The sequence below is a fragment of the Panthera pardus genome, unplaced genomic scaffold (genome assembly GCF_024362965.1).
Source record: "Panthera pardus isolate Hobbes unplaced genomic scaffold, ASM2436296v1 HiC_scaffold_13, whole genome shotgun sequence".
In the NCBI taxonomy this organism is placed as follows: domain Eukaryota; kingdom Metazoa; phylum Chordata; class Mammalia; order Carnivora; family Felidae; genus Panthera; species Panthera pardus.
Genome location: NW_026526688.1, coordinates 202,655,839 through 202,672,205, shown reverse-complemented (window position 1 = coordinate 202,672,205; position 16,367 = coordinate 202,655,839). Strand labels below are relative to the sequence as shown.

Here is a 16,367-nt window from a genome sequence, read left to right as displayed (position 1 = left end):
TGATGAATCAGTGTTAATGTACTTATTAACCTTCATTTTTATGTAATGTCATTTTACTGTTCCAGCGTCCTGTAGAGGACACCAGATACCTCATTGCATTTCATTGTCATGTCTTCTAGGCTCCTCTTGGCCGTGACAGCCTCTCTCTCTCTTTTTTTTTTAACTTAGAAATTCTCCAGAATTTCAGAAACTTCTGGGCATCGCTATGGAACTCTTCCTGCTGTGCAGTGATGATGCAGAGTCGGATGTCAGGATGGTGGCTGACGAGTGCCTCAACAGAGTCATAAAAGTAAGCCCCCGTGAGCCGTGCTGTCCCAGCTGCAATGTGGCCGAGAGAACAGACCGTGTTTGGAGGGGCGGAGTCGCTCTGGATGTCGTTCATTCGCGGTGTGGTTGCCAGCCTGCCTGTCGCCCCTGCTGACTCAGAAGGCCGTGTGTGTGCCTAAGTCACAGATGGGCTCTACTGGCAGCCGCTCGGTGTTCTTGGGGAAAATGTCACTACAGACAGCAGCTTCTGTGTGGGCTGAACCTCGAGCGGCCACAAGGCCCTGGGAGGGCAAGGGACAGGTGAACGCAGTCTGTCTGTGGTGCTCTAGCTTCCCTTCCTTTGTCTGCTTTCCCTGTCCTGCGGAGACCTGGGTCAGGCAGTGCTGTGTGCCCATAAAGACGTGACTTCTGTCACAGACCGGCTGGGGCTGGTGTGGTGGCACCGGGTGGAAGGAGCTCCCGAGGAGGGACGGCAGAGCCGGAATGCCAAAGCATTTGGGCTACAGGCAAGCTGAGGAGCAGGGAGGGGACACCTGTCTTCTTCTGTCACTGCTTCCTGAGGCCGACTTTGTGCCCAGCATCACCAGAGCTTCAAGCTACGCTTCTTCTTTTTCTGTTCTCTGCTGCCTTTGAAGATAAAGGCCTTCTTCCACAATTCCTAATGCAATGGAAAACTGTCCTGGTTTTTCTCATTCTGCCCTTCTTCTAGTGTCCCCAGCCCATCCCGGTCACTTCTTCTAGGCCACCTTTGAGTTTGTGAACGGGCCTTCTGGATCGTGTGTCCATACGTAGTGCTCCCACCATAGGCCATGGGCACCGAGGATGGGTCTCGGGCACAGTTCTTGACACTTCCTCCAAAACCTAGCTCTTGATAATGGTTAAGGAAAAAAACGTACCTTGTTTCCTTCCCTGCAGGGGTCCTTGTTTTGGGGACCTTTCTGGTTTTCTTATTTTTTTCTTACTGCCTTCAGTTCCACTCGTGACACTTAGATAAGCCTTTGAGAAGAGCTTCCGTCTCTTGGTTTTCCGTGGAGGCTCTTTTCCCAGTGATGCTCACCTGGCCAGATGAACCAAGGACCCCGAGCTAACATAGGCTAGTTGAGTATTTCCCGTCTCGTTAGGGTCTTGATAAACCAAACTGTTCTTTGGAGTCTTTCCCGGGGCTTTCTCTGCAGAGTGGTCGCATTTTACGTTGGCCGAGCAGTTATCCTTCCTTCCTCCTTCACGGATCCAGCCTTCCTCCGGGAGAGGATCACCCCCCCTCCTGCAACGTTCAGGGAGACGGAGGCACTTTACCGGGCTGATAAAGCATATGTGGATTTTGGGGTGAAGGAGAACTGCTTTCAAGTCTTTCCTCTGTCCCCTACCAACTGAACAGCTATGAGAAACATATGTAAATCTGTGAGCCTCGGTTTCCTCACCTACAAAGAGAATCAGACAAGGTTTGGTGGTGTGTAGGAGTGCGCGTGTGTGTGTGTGTGTGTGTGTGTGTGTGTGTGTGTGTGTATGTGTGTGAGGGTCAAAGGTGGTGGTGTAGGCGATGTGCTCAGCACCGTCCTGGCCCCTCACTGGTCCTCCAGGCGGCAAGAGGTGTAGTCTTGTGATGATGAGATTCTCACATTCTTACCCCAGGAGTCTGAGGGGCATGTGAGCAAACCAGCTGCCCTCTCTGCCGTCACACGGACTCCGCGGTCTTCAGGAATCCTTCTCTTCTGGGAGCGTGTTGTTTCTTAGCTGGCATGCTCTCTGGGCTCGGTAGCCACGGCGCCCAGCTCACTCTGTCAGGAGCAGCCTTAGGGAGGCCCTCTCCCGTCTCTGGGCAGCCACCCGGTCTTCTCCTTCCGCCCGCACCCCCTGCTCTCGCTCGCACCCCGCCTCCCACCGCGACATACGCCCAGTGGCCAGGTACCCTTGCTCCCTGTGCCGCGTGACCCGTCGGCGACACATGTGCGTGGGGTCCCGCAGCGTATCTGCAGATGGCCTTTTTCAGTTGTGTTCACTTCTCTCCAGGCCTAAATATCCTGGCTTGCTTTTTTTATTCCTGCAGGCAGGGCCAGGCTGGGCTTTTTCTGATATTTCAGTTCTTAAATCTGATGCTTAGAATCACAGCACCTAAAGAGGGCACCATGCCTTGGTTCATGGCAAGAGGGAGACTAAGGAGGGCAGAGGGGACAGTGTGGCCCCAGAGTGCTCTGAGTTGACCATTGGACACGTAAGCTTTGTTCCATTTTTAAGCCTGTCCTCTTCAGTGACCTGTTTCTGAGAGCCGCTGGACAGAATAGCTTGGTGAATGTGTGGTGGTTGTCGGCCGTGACGCTGGCTCGTGACCTGAGGCCTGGCCACCTCCCTACTTTTGTCCCATTTCCTCTGTGTCAGGCCTCCCAGGGCAGAGGTTCAAAGATTTCCTGTTATGTCCCTGGACGTTAAGACGAGGTCAGCCTCTCTCAACTTCTTTCTGCTTACAGTCGGCATGGTGAGGTTTGGCTGCACTCAGATCCGTGCCTCCCCAGATGCTCTGGTCTGCAGGTTCAGCAGGCTGGGACGGGACCAGGTCTGGCTTGATTTGCTGTCATTGCGGCAGAGGAAGGACAGGCATGGGAGCCCGCGGACGGCCCCTCGGCTCGCTGTCAGGAGGGCAGGAACACAGACACCGTCACCGGGAGTCACGTCCTGGGCTTTGGTCTTCTGTTGAGTATTGCTGTGCTTCTCATGAGGACCGGGCTCAGCATGGCCTAAGCAGTGGGATGCGTGGTGCTTTTCGTTTATGTAGGAAAATGCCCGGCGTGGCCCAGCAGCATGCTCCTGCCTCATGTGACTTTCAGTCTCAGGTGGAGAAGCATCTTTTCACAGAAATAGTTCAGTACATGGCACAGACTCTAAGTTCTGAGAGACGTCGGCAAGAGGCGTCCTCATGGCGGGCAGGAGCTTGAGGTGACTTCGTCTGGGGAGGCAGAGAAGGCTTCCTGGAGGTGGTGGTGAGTGAGGAGATGGGGGGCTTCTTGACCACTGCACAGCTGCCTCTAGGAGGCCCAGGAAGCCTCTGCAGGCTCTCCGAGGAGGGTGGCTCCAGTGTGTGTCATCGGAGAACGGGGGTGTTGAGGGCCAGTTCCGAGGGTTTGTACTTCATTTGGTAGAGGATGAGGAGCTCTCAGATTTTCGACGTGGTCGGCGGAGAGCTTTATTTTGGAAGAGTAGCCTTGTGACAGTGTGTGCCTCCCTTGGAGGGGAGAGGGACCTGGGCACTGAAGATCCATGTGGGAGGTTGAGTAGTCCAGGCCTGGGAGAGTGAGGTCTGGGCCAGGACGGTGGCCCCGGGAGCGTGAGCGAGGAGACAGAGGCGGGCCATCACAGGCTCGATTTGGCAGCTGAGCGGGTATGTCTGCTTCAGTGTGGAAGGTTCAGGAGCAGGGAAGGGTCAGATTGCTGTCCCCAGGGTCTGGGAACCCCGATTCTGTGCTATTATTAGGGGTTTGAGGGTTTGTTTTCTCTTGTTACAAACTAAATTTGAGATTAGCTTATAAAACATAACGTGAAATAAAACTGGGATATACCTTCTGGTTTTATTTGCAAGTAGCGCCTTGATATATGTTTGTCTGTTTTGGTGTGTTCATTTAAGGATTTTTAGTACAAGCTGAAATGGAAGATTAGGATTTAAAAATTTCTGAGATATTGGGGTGCCTGGGTGGCTCAGTTGGTTAAGTGTCTGACTTCTGCTCAGGTCATGATCTTGCGGTTCGTGAGTTTGAGCCCCTCATCGGGCTCTGTGCTGACAGCGTAGAGCCTGGAGCCTGCTTCAGATTCTGTGTCTCCTTCTCTCTTTTCCCCTCCCCTGCTCGCACTCTCTCTCTCTCCCTTTCTCTCTCTCCCTCTCTCTCTCTCCCTCTCTCTCCCTCTCTCTCTCTCCCTCTCTCTCTCCCTCTCTCTCTCTCTCTCAAAAAATAAATAACAAGCGTTAAAAAAAAGAATTAAAAGAAACATTTCTGAGATATTGTTATACTTTGGAACCTCCCCAAATGGAGCTTTGCTTCTGACTTTAAAGCTCACCGAACCACTAGGTGAGTCACCTGAGTTTTACTCAGACCAGCTCAGGCTGTAGCCATCATATGCTGTGTATCGCATGAGAGAGGCTTGGTTTGAGGCTTGGTTATGTCTCTGCTGTCTTCTTGGTGGACAGGCCATCGGCAGTACCGTTTCAGAGGAGAGGGTTCCCAGGGGCAAGGGTGGGGGCCAGGACTCTTTCCTCCCCTTCCACCCCGAGAAGCCCTCTCTGACATGGGCTTTGTGCGGGCAAGCTGGTGGTGGCGCTCAGCCATTCTCACTGGGTTGAAGTTGACCTCGTGGCCATTAGTTTTGGTTTGGCCCCTAAGTGAGCAGGGATGGGGGCGAGAAATGTGTTGTGAGGAGCACGAGGCTCCTCGCTGGCTGTGGGTTCTGAGCCATGGGGCTGGGAGCACCCATGCGTCCAGGGAGGACCTGGGGAAAGGACAAGGGCTCTGTGCCCGCCAAGACGAGTGTTCCCACGTCGAGCGAGGGGCTCTCATCTTCCAAGTGGACTCCCCGCCCTGCTGGCACCGCAGACCTCATTCAGGCCGTTGCTAATGTTGGTTCATCTAGCAGAATGCTCTTTAATGAAGAAAAACCTTTCAGGTGTTTTCTTCTCTTGCTGAAGACCTATAAAGGGTTTGATATAAGAGCATTAGAATGAATTTGAACCATCTACCATTTAACCTCAGTAGTATGTAGTATTTGATTATAGATCAAGTTGAATTCTTTTGCTTCTGTGTTTTTATTCAAGTGAATGACCTGTGTCTAGTTTATTCAGTATCTTCCCAAGTATATGTGCCTCTTTCTTAACGAGCAGGCTCTTGGTTTAGTTGCTCTTCTGTTCTACTTTGCCCCCGAAGTGAAATTTTAATCGCCTTTTAGTTTTCTTCCGGGCTGCTGGTGGAATGAGCCTTCTGCGACCAGCTCTCTTGTGTTCCGTTGCAGGCGCTGATGGACTCGAATCTTCCGCGGTTACAGCTTGAACTCTATAAGGAAATCAAAAAGGTAGGCTTTTGTTTTCTCTTACTGAGGGAAGTGGTGACTGTGTCACTGCACGGAGCGGTAGACGTGAAATCTTGTCTTTTATTTAATAAGCGGGAATGTGGGAAGGAAATGCTGTTTGGTAAAGCAGACTTCACTGTTTTATTTTTCTTTGCAAGGTTGCTCTTCATTATTTCATTATTTATGAGAGGAGGTGGGAATTAGTTTCTGTATCCGTGTAAGTGAAGCCCCTCGGCCGCGACGTTTCTGCAGCGGTTACGCTTGTGCGTGGCCTTGTCTCTAAAACGTAGAAATAAGCAACAAACAGATGCTCTCGTGTCTGTGAGGACCCTTTGGTGCATAGTGTCCCTGACTCGGAAATGTAACGTGTCGCTCCCCCCGCCCCCCCCCTCCTCAGAATGGCGCTCCCCGGAGCCTGCGTGCTGCCCTGTGGAGGTTTGCGGAGCTGGCTCACCTGGTTCGGCCTCAGAAATGCAGGTAGGCGGTGCGCTCTGGCTTATTAGCGCTGTGCGTTGGTGGGGAGCCAGCTCCTGTGGATTCTGTACCTCTCAGCTCCAGTGTCTTCCCTGAGCTCCGGCTAACGCTGTCCACCACTGCCTTCCCCGTCGTGGCCGGTGTTTCCTGCTTCTGTTCTCATCATAGCACTTCTCAGGAGCACTCTGGGACACTGTCGGTGTGCGTGTTCATTTTCTGTCCACCCACGCTTCCAAGAGACAGAGGCACGCCCCCCAGGATAGCGGGGTCTTCCCCGTGTGTCCTCTGTGGCAGCACGGCCCCGGTGACCGTGTCTGCACGTGCTCGTCGCCGAGCAGATGCTCGTCATGTGGTTGAAGGTTGAGAACCGGTCTCATCATTGCTTGCCGTAGGAATTCTCTAGAAATATGCCTTTGTCTCTCATGTGGGTTCGAACTGTGAGTGTTAAACTTCATGAAGTTTGACTAGTGGGAACGTCTGTCCCCAGTGGATTGAGAATCAAAAGAAGTCCCTGGTTTTCATCTGTGCCTTCTTCTCCTTAACCAGCAAGACTGATGTCCAGAGGCCCTGGGCTGCGTCCCGGAGGAGCCGGTGCAGGGGCCCCGACCCTCACTGTTAGTGGGAAACCACGATTTATCCCACTGATTTTGAGTTGAACAAGAATCTTATGTGGCCGTGGAGATACGTCACTAAGGAAATTTCTTTTTGTGCAACATTTTTCTTTTACTATCCATATTTTGAAATTTTTTTTATATCTTTGAAGCAGCACATCCCAAGTTCTCCACACAGCATCCCAAGTGACCTTAAAAAATGTGATCGGGTCATGTCATTTCCTTACTTAAACTTTCTACTGAAAGTCATTTCCCAGAGCTGTTGAGATAAAATCCGGACTCCTTACTCGGGGAGATCTTGCCTCCACTGACTACCGTCTCGGCCACTGTCTGTTAGCACATTGGCCTGATGTTGCTTCTTTGCACGTTTCTTTGTTCCTCGTGGCCGGTGTATTTTTTTCAGGCAAAATAGTCCCTTAGTCCCAGGTGTGGGCCTGCTCTTCTCCGCCACCAGAGGGCGCCTGTTCACATTGGGCGCGTGTTTGTGAGGGGTCTCCTGTGGTTTCCGCTCTGCTGTCCAGTGACTCCCTTCTCCTGCATCCCGCACGGTCTGCTTTTCCTCTTTGGAGGGCCACGTCTTATCTCGAAGACCGTATTTAGTTTGAACACTTAAAAATATTTCCTTGCAAAGCTCCTTTTCCAAGAAAATGTTTCATTTCTTAACTTTTATTTGTTACCTATTATTTTCTGATTTAAAATATGAATACTTCACTGTTATAATTTACTACGAACGGTTTTTCAAACAAGGTGAGGGTCCTGTGTGATCACAGAGAAATGAAGGATGAACGTCTCCCAACATTGGAACTTGGTGTGCATTTAGCCCCCCTGATCTTTTTGTCTACTTTCTGTTAAGGACTGTTTTGCATATGAAAACTGCTCTTCCCTAACAGGTACTAAACTAATTGTTTCTATTCCTCAGTGAAGTAGACCTGGAAGAATAACTCATATGTTCCTTTCATACATGCAGGCCTTACTTGGTAAACCTTTTGCCTTGCCTGACTCGAATAAGCAAGAGACCCGAGGAATCTGTTCAGGAGACCTTGGCTGCAGCTGTCCCTAAAATTATGGCTTCTTTTGGCAATTTTGCAAATGACAATGAAATTAAGGTATGATTATCACCGTAAGTCACAAATGTGAATGAATCTTGTGGGCTTTTTGGACAGGCCATCGTGTGAGAGCACTTCTTGAGTTATATTGTGCTTCATAATTTAAGTTAAAATGTTTTTAATTATTTCGAGGCACACAGAGAGCTTCTTTCTATTTCTGCTTTCTTATTGTGGGGTAGAGTTAAGTAAGGAGATGGTTTATAGATGCAAATTCAGAAGGTGGTTTTCTAGAACAGATTGGTTCTTGGTATATTAGGTGGACTCCTTAACCTAGCTGCGGAGAGGTGACTGTCCCAGAAGTGCAGGCAGGAGAAAGCTCACTGATGGTCCCCTGCAGCCAGTGGGGACCACTTGACCTCTGTTCTGTGCCCAACAAGCAAAATAAGCAGCCTCCACACTCACGTTTGTGTTTTATTTAGTTTAAATTTTTTTTAAGTTTGTTTATTTATTTTTGAGAGAGAGACCGAGAGAGTGAGCCTGGGAGGGGCAGAGAGAGAATGAGGGAGACAAAGAATCCCAGGCTGGCTCCATACCATCAGCACAGGGCCCGATGTGGGGCTTGAACTCACAAACCGTGAGATCACGACCTGAGCCGAAACCAGGAGTTGGACTCCTAACCGACTGAGCCACCCAGCTGCCCCTGTGTTTTATTTTTAATGACCAGAAATTGTGACCCTGCCACATGAGGATTCTTGACTTCCTCCTTTTTGTGGGCCACTCCTTTGTTAGTGTTTCTTTTGGCATTTCCATCCACATTTCTAGATAACGTGCTATATAGCATATATATCGTAGCAATATACAGCTAGGTGGCCTGGTTTTTTTTGTTTGTTTGTTTGTTTGTTTTTAAATGAGTGATAAATTTAGTTCTGACTGGCTTCCATCTTCTTACTGTAGTTACATTAGTATTCAGTGTGGCATTTCATGCCCAAGTAATAGTCACAACGATGTTCCGTGCTATGATTCTATTTCTATGTAGAACTTTTTGGTTTTTTGGGAGTTAATAATTGCCTCTCTTTTATTTTGCTTGTTATTCTTTGGCCATTGATATCTTCTCATACTTTCCAACAGCTTTGTAAAATGTGTCTCAGTGCAATTCTGCACATGGCAGACCATGTATTGGGTCCATTTTCTCCACCGGGGTCCTCTGACCTAGAATTCTCCAGCTGTCTGCCTCGGTCTGGTCTGGATGCTCTTTAGGCCTGAGGTGCAGTCGTATCTTCAGACTTTTCTTTGCTGTCATCCTAGGAATTGTTTTTGCTGCTTTCCTTTTGGACGCCTGATTTCTGGATGCCATACCTTTACCTTTCTAGGCATACTTCCTTGTTTTGATAGAATTTGTGTCATCTCTTATTTCTGTTTTCCTTTTCTTTTTTCTGTACTTTCTAGACGTCCATCTCAAACCCTTCTGTTGTGTTCGTTAATATCTAAGAGCTCCTTGTGTTCAGAATGATTATGTTTTCTGGCATCCTCTTCCTGCTTCATGAATATACTCTTTTCTTAGGATGGATTACAGTTTTCTTGACAACTTTTTTTGACTTCTGTTTCTTCTGACTTCCTCTGTCCTGGTCTTTCTCTGTTACGTTGGCACTTGTGCATTTAGATTTGAGTGAGACTCTAAACAGCTGATTGGAAGCAGGTGCATGGCAGGGACCTGTCCCCTGGTGAGCTTTCCGAGGTGATGGATGGTGAGCCTGATTTCCCTCTGTGAGCCTGCTTCCTTCGGGGTCGAGTATTTTTAGGATGACATTTTATCTTTTTTGGTTTATTAGCTGTAACTCTTTGTTGTGCTTTTAATTGTTACCTGGTTCTTACATAAGATAGTTTCCAAACTCGTGAAAGTAGGTGAACATGCCTTTTTTGGATATTTTTGTTAAGACTTACATGGCCACCATTGGTATTCTAGCACCATCTCCTTTGGGTCAGCCTGTTGCTTCAGACCAAGGCGTCTTCTCCTGCCCCTTAGGAGACACCCGCGGGCACTGTGCTGCTGCAGTCCAGCTTGTTCGCGGGTGTTGCAGGCCAGGAAGCACCTCCCGGTGACACTAGCAGCACAACTGCAAGCCGTCCCTCAGGCTAGGACGTGGCTCTAGTTGGTGACTACTCTCTTCTCCTTGACTTTGTCATTTTCATTTTCGTTGTTGTTGTCGTTGTTGTTTTTTACTGCCTTTATTTTCCAGTGTCATTTGCTGACCCTGTACCCAAATGCCGTGGGCACACCTTTTCCAGAAGCTCAGGTGTTCACTCTTGGGTACAGGACGTACGTCCTGAACAAGGTCCCTACTTACAGTTTATAGGGAAGTAAGTAGGCTGCATGTTTGCAGACTGCTCTGGAACGTCCCGAATTTGGGATGCTACAGGAAAGTCCATTTGTTTACAACCTACACTCTGTGAGAATTTGGAGTACGTTTTCTGAAATAAAATGATAAGCTTCATAGGAGTTTGGTCTTTTGTCTACTTGGATTTGTGTTTCCCTAGGTTCTGTTGAAGGCTTTCATAGCGAATCTGAAGTCAAGCTCGCCTACCATTCGGCGTACTGCGGCTGGCTCAGCAGTGACCATCTGCCAGCACTCCAGAAGGACGCAGTACTTCTATAGCTGGCTACTGAACGTGCTCCTGGGTAAGATGCAGCGTGGTTGGGATTTTCCCCACCGTGTGGCACAGTCTCTCGCATTTGCCTGACACAGAGCTTTTTTTTTTTCTTCTTTTTTTTTTTTTTTTAAATTAGAGCGTGTGTGCAGTGGGAGGGGCTGAGGGACAGGGAGGGAGAATCTTAAGCAGGTTCCACACTCATCGCAGAGCCTCATGCAGGACTGGATGCCACGACTCTCAACCCAAACCAGGAGTTGGACATTCAACCAACTAAGCCACCCAGGCACCCCCTGAGACACAGCTTTTGAATTCTTTAAAATCGGGCACCCCTCATCTCCCAGCCCAGGCCCTTTGGCACCGGCTGACCACTGAACGGGAACTATGGGGAGGCTGCGATGAGCCCACGTCGGGCCTTTGTGGTGACTAGGAAAAGGCCCCTTCTCTGTGCCCAGGACAGCTTGCAGGGCAGTGGCCGTGAGGCAGCGTGCCACCCCGCGCACCTGGCCTGGCCCTCGTGCCGCAGACCGCACACTGTACGTGCCAGCAAGGAGCATAGTGAGTCCCTGAGGCCTCTCGCAGGCTCCCCGTGCAGGTGTGGGTCTGCTCCCGGTTTCTCCTGTACTTGGGGTGGTTGTGGAAGTCAACGCCAGCCAGCGCTGAGGGGGCCGTGTGGACATTTGATATGAAAGAACTGCCTGCCTTTCAGATGCAGCCAGACTCACTCTAACGGGCCTCGCTCAGCCCAGGATGTAAAGCTGCTCCTTTAAAGCCACTCCCGGGGTTTGGCCTGAAGATGAGATACCTGTGTATTTTTCCACAGTAATGTTTGTCCATCTTGATTCCTCACTGCCAACCTCGTAATACGGTTCTCCTGTGGATCTCTTCTTTTAAACAAGTGGAGCTGTGAATCTCCAAGCAGATGATGATGAGAAATCTTACTGCTGCCTTTCTAGGCTTGCTGGTTCCTGTTGAGGACGAACACTCTACCCTCCTGATTCTCGGAGTGCTGCTCACGTTGAGGTATTTGGTGCCCTTGCTGCAGCAGCAGGTCAAGGACACGAGCCTGAAAGGCAGCTTTGGGGTGACACGGAAAGAAATGGAAGTCTGTCCCTCAACTGAGCAGCTCATCCAGGTAGGAGCCACGTGGCGCACTCCGGTGCCCGTATATAAATGACATTCAGAGAATCAAATAGTTTGGAAGAGAAATGGCAGAGCCGAGGATTAATAGTCTCTGCAGCTGGGCCACCTGGTTCCGATCCTAGGTCACGACCCCTAGCTGTGTGACGTCTGTATGGCACATTCCCTGCATGAAGGTAATCTCTCACGAGGCTACCGAGAATGCCTCATGTTTGTAAAGCCAGGACTCATGAAATGTGCTCATTCGTACAGTAAGTATTTATTGAGCATCCACTGTGTGCTTGGCACTAGGGCAGGTGCTGGGGATGCAGTGGTGAGCGCTTTCGGTGTGGTCTCTGCCCCTGGAACCCGTGGTCTGGTGTACTGGTCTCTCTACCCAGGGAGTTAGGAACATGGTCCCCTGGGGCATAGGAACAATATGTTAACACTTCTCTTTGCAGTATAGAGAAACCCTGTGTACATTCTGATACGATGTGATCAGCAGCTGACTCCAGCAGTTGACCTCATTCCTTGTGGCTCATCCAGGTTATTTTGTTAACCTTGAGTGTGGCTGCGTTTCAAGCAATTTCATAAGCTCGGCTTAACATGTTAGGGTTTTCACCGTATTTCGTGTCCTGGATGCTACCGAAGCCCTTACCTTTCCTGTAAGTCACATGGTCATATGGTGTATATAGGAGTCGAGGCATACAACCTGGGGTCTGGAGAGGGGTGCCTTGGTTCTGTTTTCTGCTTTCCGCATCTCGATGACGTTGTAGTTCATAGGTATTTATTTGGGCCAAGTGGACTTATGAGTTGTGTTCCTTACCTAAACTTTGTAGGGTACAAAATCTTAAGTGGCTTAAAATAATTCTTGCATAGAATTGATGACTCGAAGGTAATGCTTTAATGATTTAGGCATTGAGTTAGGTAATATTTGTAAAGTGCTTAGAATATTTCCTGGTGCACGGTAAGGCCCTGGGAGTGCTGGTTAATGAAAAATAACTGAGAAGGAGCAGGCTCTAACAAAGTTCGGGGTCTGACAGTTCACTCCAACCAGCCGTCCTTCTGCTGTCTTATAGAATATCAGTAATGACGTTCTCAGGAGATATGACGATTACATATTGCCCTCTCAAAAAACCATTACCGAATGTCTTAGTGAGTAAAACAGGTTTTCTAGAGGTAATAATACATTTAAAAAATGGTTATTTCATTCTTATCTTGCTTGTTTTACGTTTTATTATGGTGATTTCCAGACATACAAACGCAGGTGGAATAGCCTTTAGTAATTATCGCCTGTGTTAATAATTAGAAACTCAGGGTCAATTATGATTCTCTCATTATCCCTTTTTTTGCATTATTTTTTTTTTTTTAATTTTTTTTTTTTTTTCAACGTTTTTTATTTATTTTTGGGACAGAGAGAGACAGAGCATGAACGGGGGAGGGGCAGAGAGAGAGGGAGACACAGAATCGGAAACAGGCTCCAGGCTCCGAGCCATCAGCCCAGAGCCCGACGCGGGGCTCGAACTCACGGACCACGAGATCGTGACCTGGCTGAAGTCGGACGCTTAACCGACTGCGCCACCCAGGCGCCCCTTTTTTTGCATTATTTTGAAGCAAATTCCAGTCATTGTATCTTCAAGTATACCAGTTCGTATCCTTCTTTGTTTTTACAACTTAATGACAATGCCACGGTCACACCTAAAAAGAAAAGAACATTTCCTTAACATCAATTATCCACTCATCCTGTCAGTCGTTTACTTTATTCTTTTGGAATCAGTATGCAAGTGAGATTGGCTGACGAGGACCGTGACTCTCTTTGGTCTGATGGTCACTTCCATCGTGAGTCCGTTTGTTGAAGGGACAGATTGTCCAGTGGCAGTCCTGGCAGTCTGATTGCTTACAATTTTGTAAGTGAACATATTTGTTTTCTGTATTTCTTATAAATCGATAACCAGCTAGAGTCTTGTCAGATTCAGTACACATTTTAGGATGTGCATGATATCTGAGCTCTGTAGTACTCGTATAATATTTTAAAATAAATACGTAAGTACTGCAGATCCATACTCAGAATTTTTTTCTGATGTTTAAAGAAATGCTGCTTGGTCAAGAAACGTTGGAGATCATTAGTCTGCTGGGAGAAGCAAGCCAATAATCACTAGACGGCGTGGTGAGGCGGTGGGTTCGGGGTGCTGTGGAAGCACAAGTGAGGAGGCCCCTGCATGACCAAGGTCAGGGAGGCGTGCCCGAGAGGCTTGGTTAAGAGCTGATGCCGATGGTGGGTAGGATTTGACCAGACGCCCGGAGGTGGGAGAAGTTTGTAGGCAGAGACTACAGCCTTTGCCAAGTCCAAGGAGTGAGCACGCGTGTGCAGATGGGAACCGATGTGGGTCCCGCGAAGTCTCAGGGCTCCTCGCCGATTAGCAGGGGCGCTGGTGAAAGTCGTGTGAGGCTAGAGGGATGTTGGAAACTACGTCACACTGGGGCAGCAGTAATCCTGGGAGGACCGAGTGAAGGGTATGGGGTGCGGTGCTTAAGTACTCATTTTCTTAATGGTGACTTTTCTCCAAAGTGAGCAAATGATCCTGCACAGCACTGAACGAGCACGCAAGACACGATTATCTCTAAATCATATTGTAATCCATTTTCTTTTGGCTGATAGCCATTCTGACTTAAATTGTTTTGCGTAAGAAGTTCAACTCTGCCAATGTAATTTAGCTAACTACAGTATATTTAAATAGAACTTAAAGTAATCCTGAGCCTGGCTAAATTATAAACTGTAAAGTAAGTGTGGGCAAAATATAGATACTTTAAAAAAATTTTTTATTTAAAGTTTGTTTATTTTGATAGAGAAAGCTCGCGCAGGAGTCGGGGAGGGTCAGAGAGAGAGGGAGAGAGAGAGAATCCCAAGCAGGCTCCATACTGTCAGATCAGAGCCTGATGCAGGGCTTGATCTTAAGAACCTTAAGATCGTGACTTGAGCCAAAATCGAGAGTTGGATGCTTAACCGAGCCACCTAGGCCCCCTGGATACTTTTAGATGTGCAAGAACTTAGTTTGCTTATCATTGTATGCTTTTTGAAAAACTTATTAGAAGGTGTATTCCAGCAAAGTGAGAAATAGATACAAAAAAAGAGGAAAGCCTGAAATCCATAAACCAAGACCTAACAACTCAGAAATGTGGTAGAAGTATTGTAGGAGGGTCTGGTGAGCAGCACACCATCCAGATTGGAAACGGGGGTTGGAGGAGCTCCACGAAACTGCCTACGGCGAATGTCAGGATTAAGAAGCTGGGAAAAAGGCGCGTGTATGTATTTACAAGGAGGGGAAAGAGCAGTGAAGAGCAGTTCTAGGAGAACCAGGAAGATTCATTAAAGGGTGTTATGCTCCAATTACAAAGCAAATTCCAGTGTTAACTAATTTTAAGCAAATCTTGGATTATGAGAAAAGAATCTGTTTATTATCTTTGGGACATTTTCTTTTAAGTGACACAGCACTAGTAAAAATGAAATGTTTCTTTTTGGGTCCGGTCACATGAACGGCCTTTGCAGTAAATAGTGTGTATGTACACGTGATAAGATACATGCTGGAGTTTTAATATTTATTTGCGTTAATTTATTTTTGAGAGGGAGACCGAGCATGAGTGGGGGAGGGGCAGAGAGAGAGGGAGACAGAATCTGAAGCAGGCTCCAGGCTCCAGCTGTCAGCACCGAGCCCGACGCGGGGCTTGAACTCACAACCGTGAGATCATGACCTGAGCCAAAATCAAGAGTTGGACGCTTAACTGACCGAGCCACCCAGGTACCCCTTCATTCCATTTTTAGACTCAACTTCTAGGCAAAGCACATATGATTTGAATAGTGTTACATAGTATGTAAATGGTATAAATCTTAGTACGAAGTACTGAGGGGCGCCTGGGTGCCTCGGTCGGTTAAGCGTCCGACTTCGGCTCAGGTCATGATCTCACGGTTCATGGGATTGAGCCCCACGTTGGGTTCTGTACTGGCAGCACAGAGACCGCTGGGGATTCTCTCTCCCTGTCTCTGCCCCTCCCCTGCTTGCGCTGTCTTTATCTATCTCAAAATAAATAAACATTTTAAATAATAATAATAATAATATGAAGTAATGATGCTAACAGAATTTGGGAGGGGGTAGATGAGTAAAGGAAGTGTGAAGTGCTTATTTCTTCATTTTACATAGAAAGTTTGTTGAAAATAAATGGCTTCAGAAATCAAGGTAGAAGCCGATTATCGTGAGCAGGGTGCAGCGACCTTTCTCTGCAGGGCCAGCTGTTCAGCTCTACCACCGCGGCGGGAGGGCCACCACGGACGATAGATGTGGCTGTGCACCCCCCACCCCCCTGTCTGTCCAGAAACAGGTGGTGGGCAGGTTTGGCCCGTACGGGGACTGTAGTTTGTAGACCCGAGGCCCATGGTGATAGAGGCTGTCCTCAGAAGAGCTAGACACAAATGATTAAAAGAAGCTGCCTCTGAGATATTTACTTTTTGTTTTATCCCCTCTATACTGGTTTTTTTTTTTTTTTAATGTGTATTACTTTTAGGATATTAAAGGTAGCGCTGCCCAATTCACCAAATAAACACGCAGGGTGCCAGTTAAATTTGAATTGCAGAGAAATCGTAAATAATTTTGTGGTGTAAGTATGCCTGAAATTGCACAGGACATAGTTATGCTGCAAAATTATTCATCTAAGATTCAAATTTGACAGGGTGCTTAGTATTTTGTCCGGCAACTCTAATTAAAGGGAAAGAGAGGGGCACCCGGCTGGCTTAGTCGGAAGAGCATGTGACTCTTGATCTTGGGGTCAAGAGTTTGAGCCCCACGTTGGGTGTAGAGGTTACTGAAAAAAATAAAATTAAATTAAAATTAAAAAAGAAATAAAGGTAACAGAGTGCAGTGTGTTCATATAATGTAATATAGTATTAAGAACAGTAGGAAAATTGGATGCGATGCTTTTAAAATGAAACTCTTGAGGTGGTTGGTGGCTGAGTCGGTTAAGCATCCAACTTCAGTACAGGTCATGACCTAGAAGTTGATGGGTTCGAGCCCCGCATCGGGCTCTGCGCTGACAGCCCGTAGCCTGGAGCTTGCAGCCTGCTTCAGATCCTGTGTCTCCCTCCCGTTCTGCTCCTCCCCAGCTTGTG

General features: G+C 48.0%; 1 protein-coding gene across 1 annotated transcript in view; it reads left to right on the top strand.

The window, feature by feature from the left end:
* Nucleotides 1–16,367, top strand: part of HTT (huntingtin) — a 147,581-nt gene that overhangs the window by 23,925 nt on the left and 107,289 nt on the right. The window contains exons 3-8 of the mRNA XM_019453826.2: nt 169–289; nt 5,257–5,316; nt 5,711–5,790; nt 7,366–7,504; nt 9,980–10,121; nt 11,047–11,225. Of these exons, the coding sequence (XP_019309371.2) occupies nt 169–289; nt 5,257–5,316; nt 5,711–5,790; nt 7,366–7,504; nt 9,980–10,121; nt 11,047–11,225 (721 nt within the window). The remainder of the gene's footprint in view (nt 1–168; nt 290–5,256; nt 5,317–5,710; nt 5,791–7,365; nt 7,505–9,979; nt 10,122–11,046; nt 11,226–16,367) is intronic.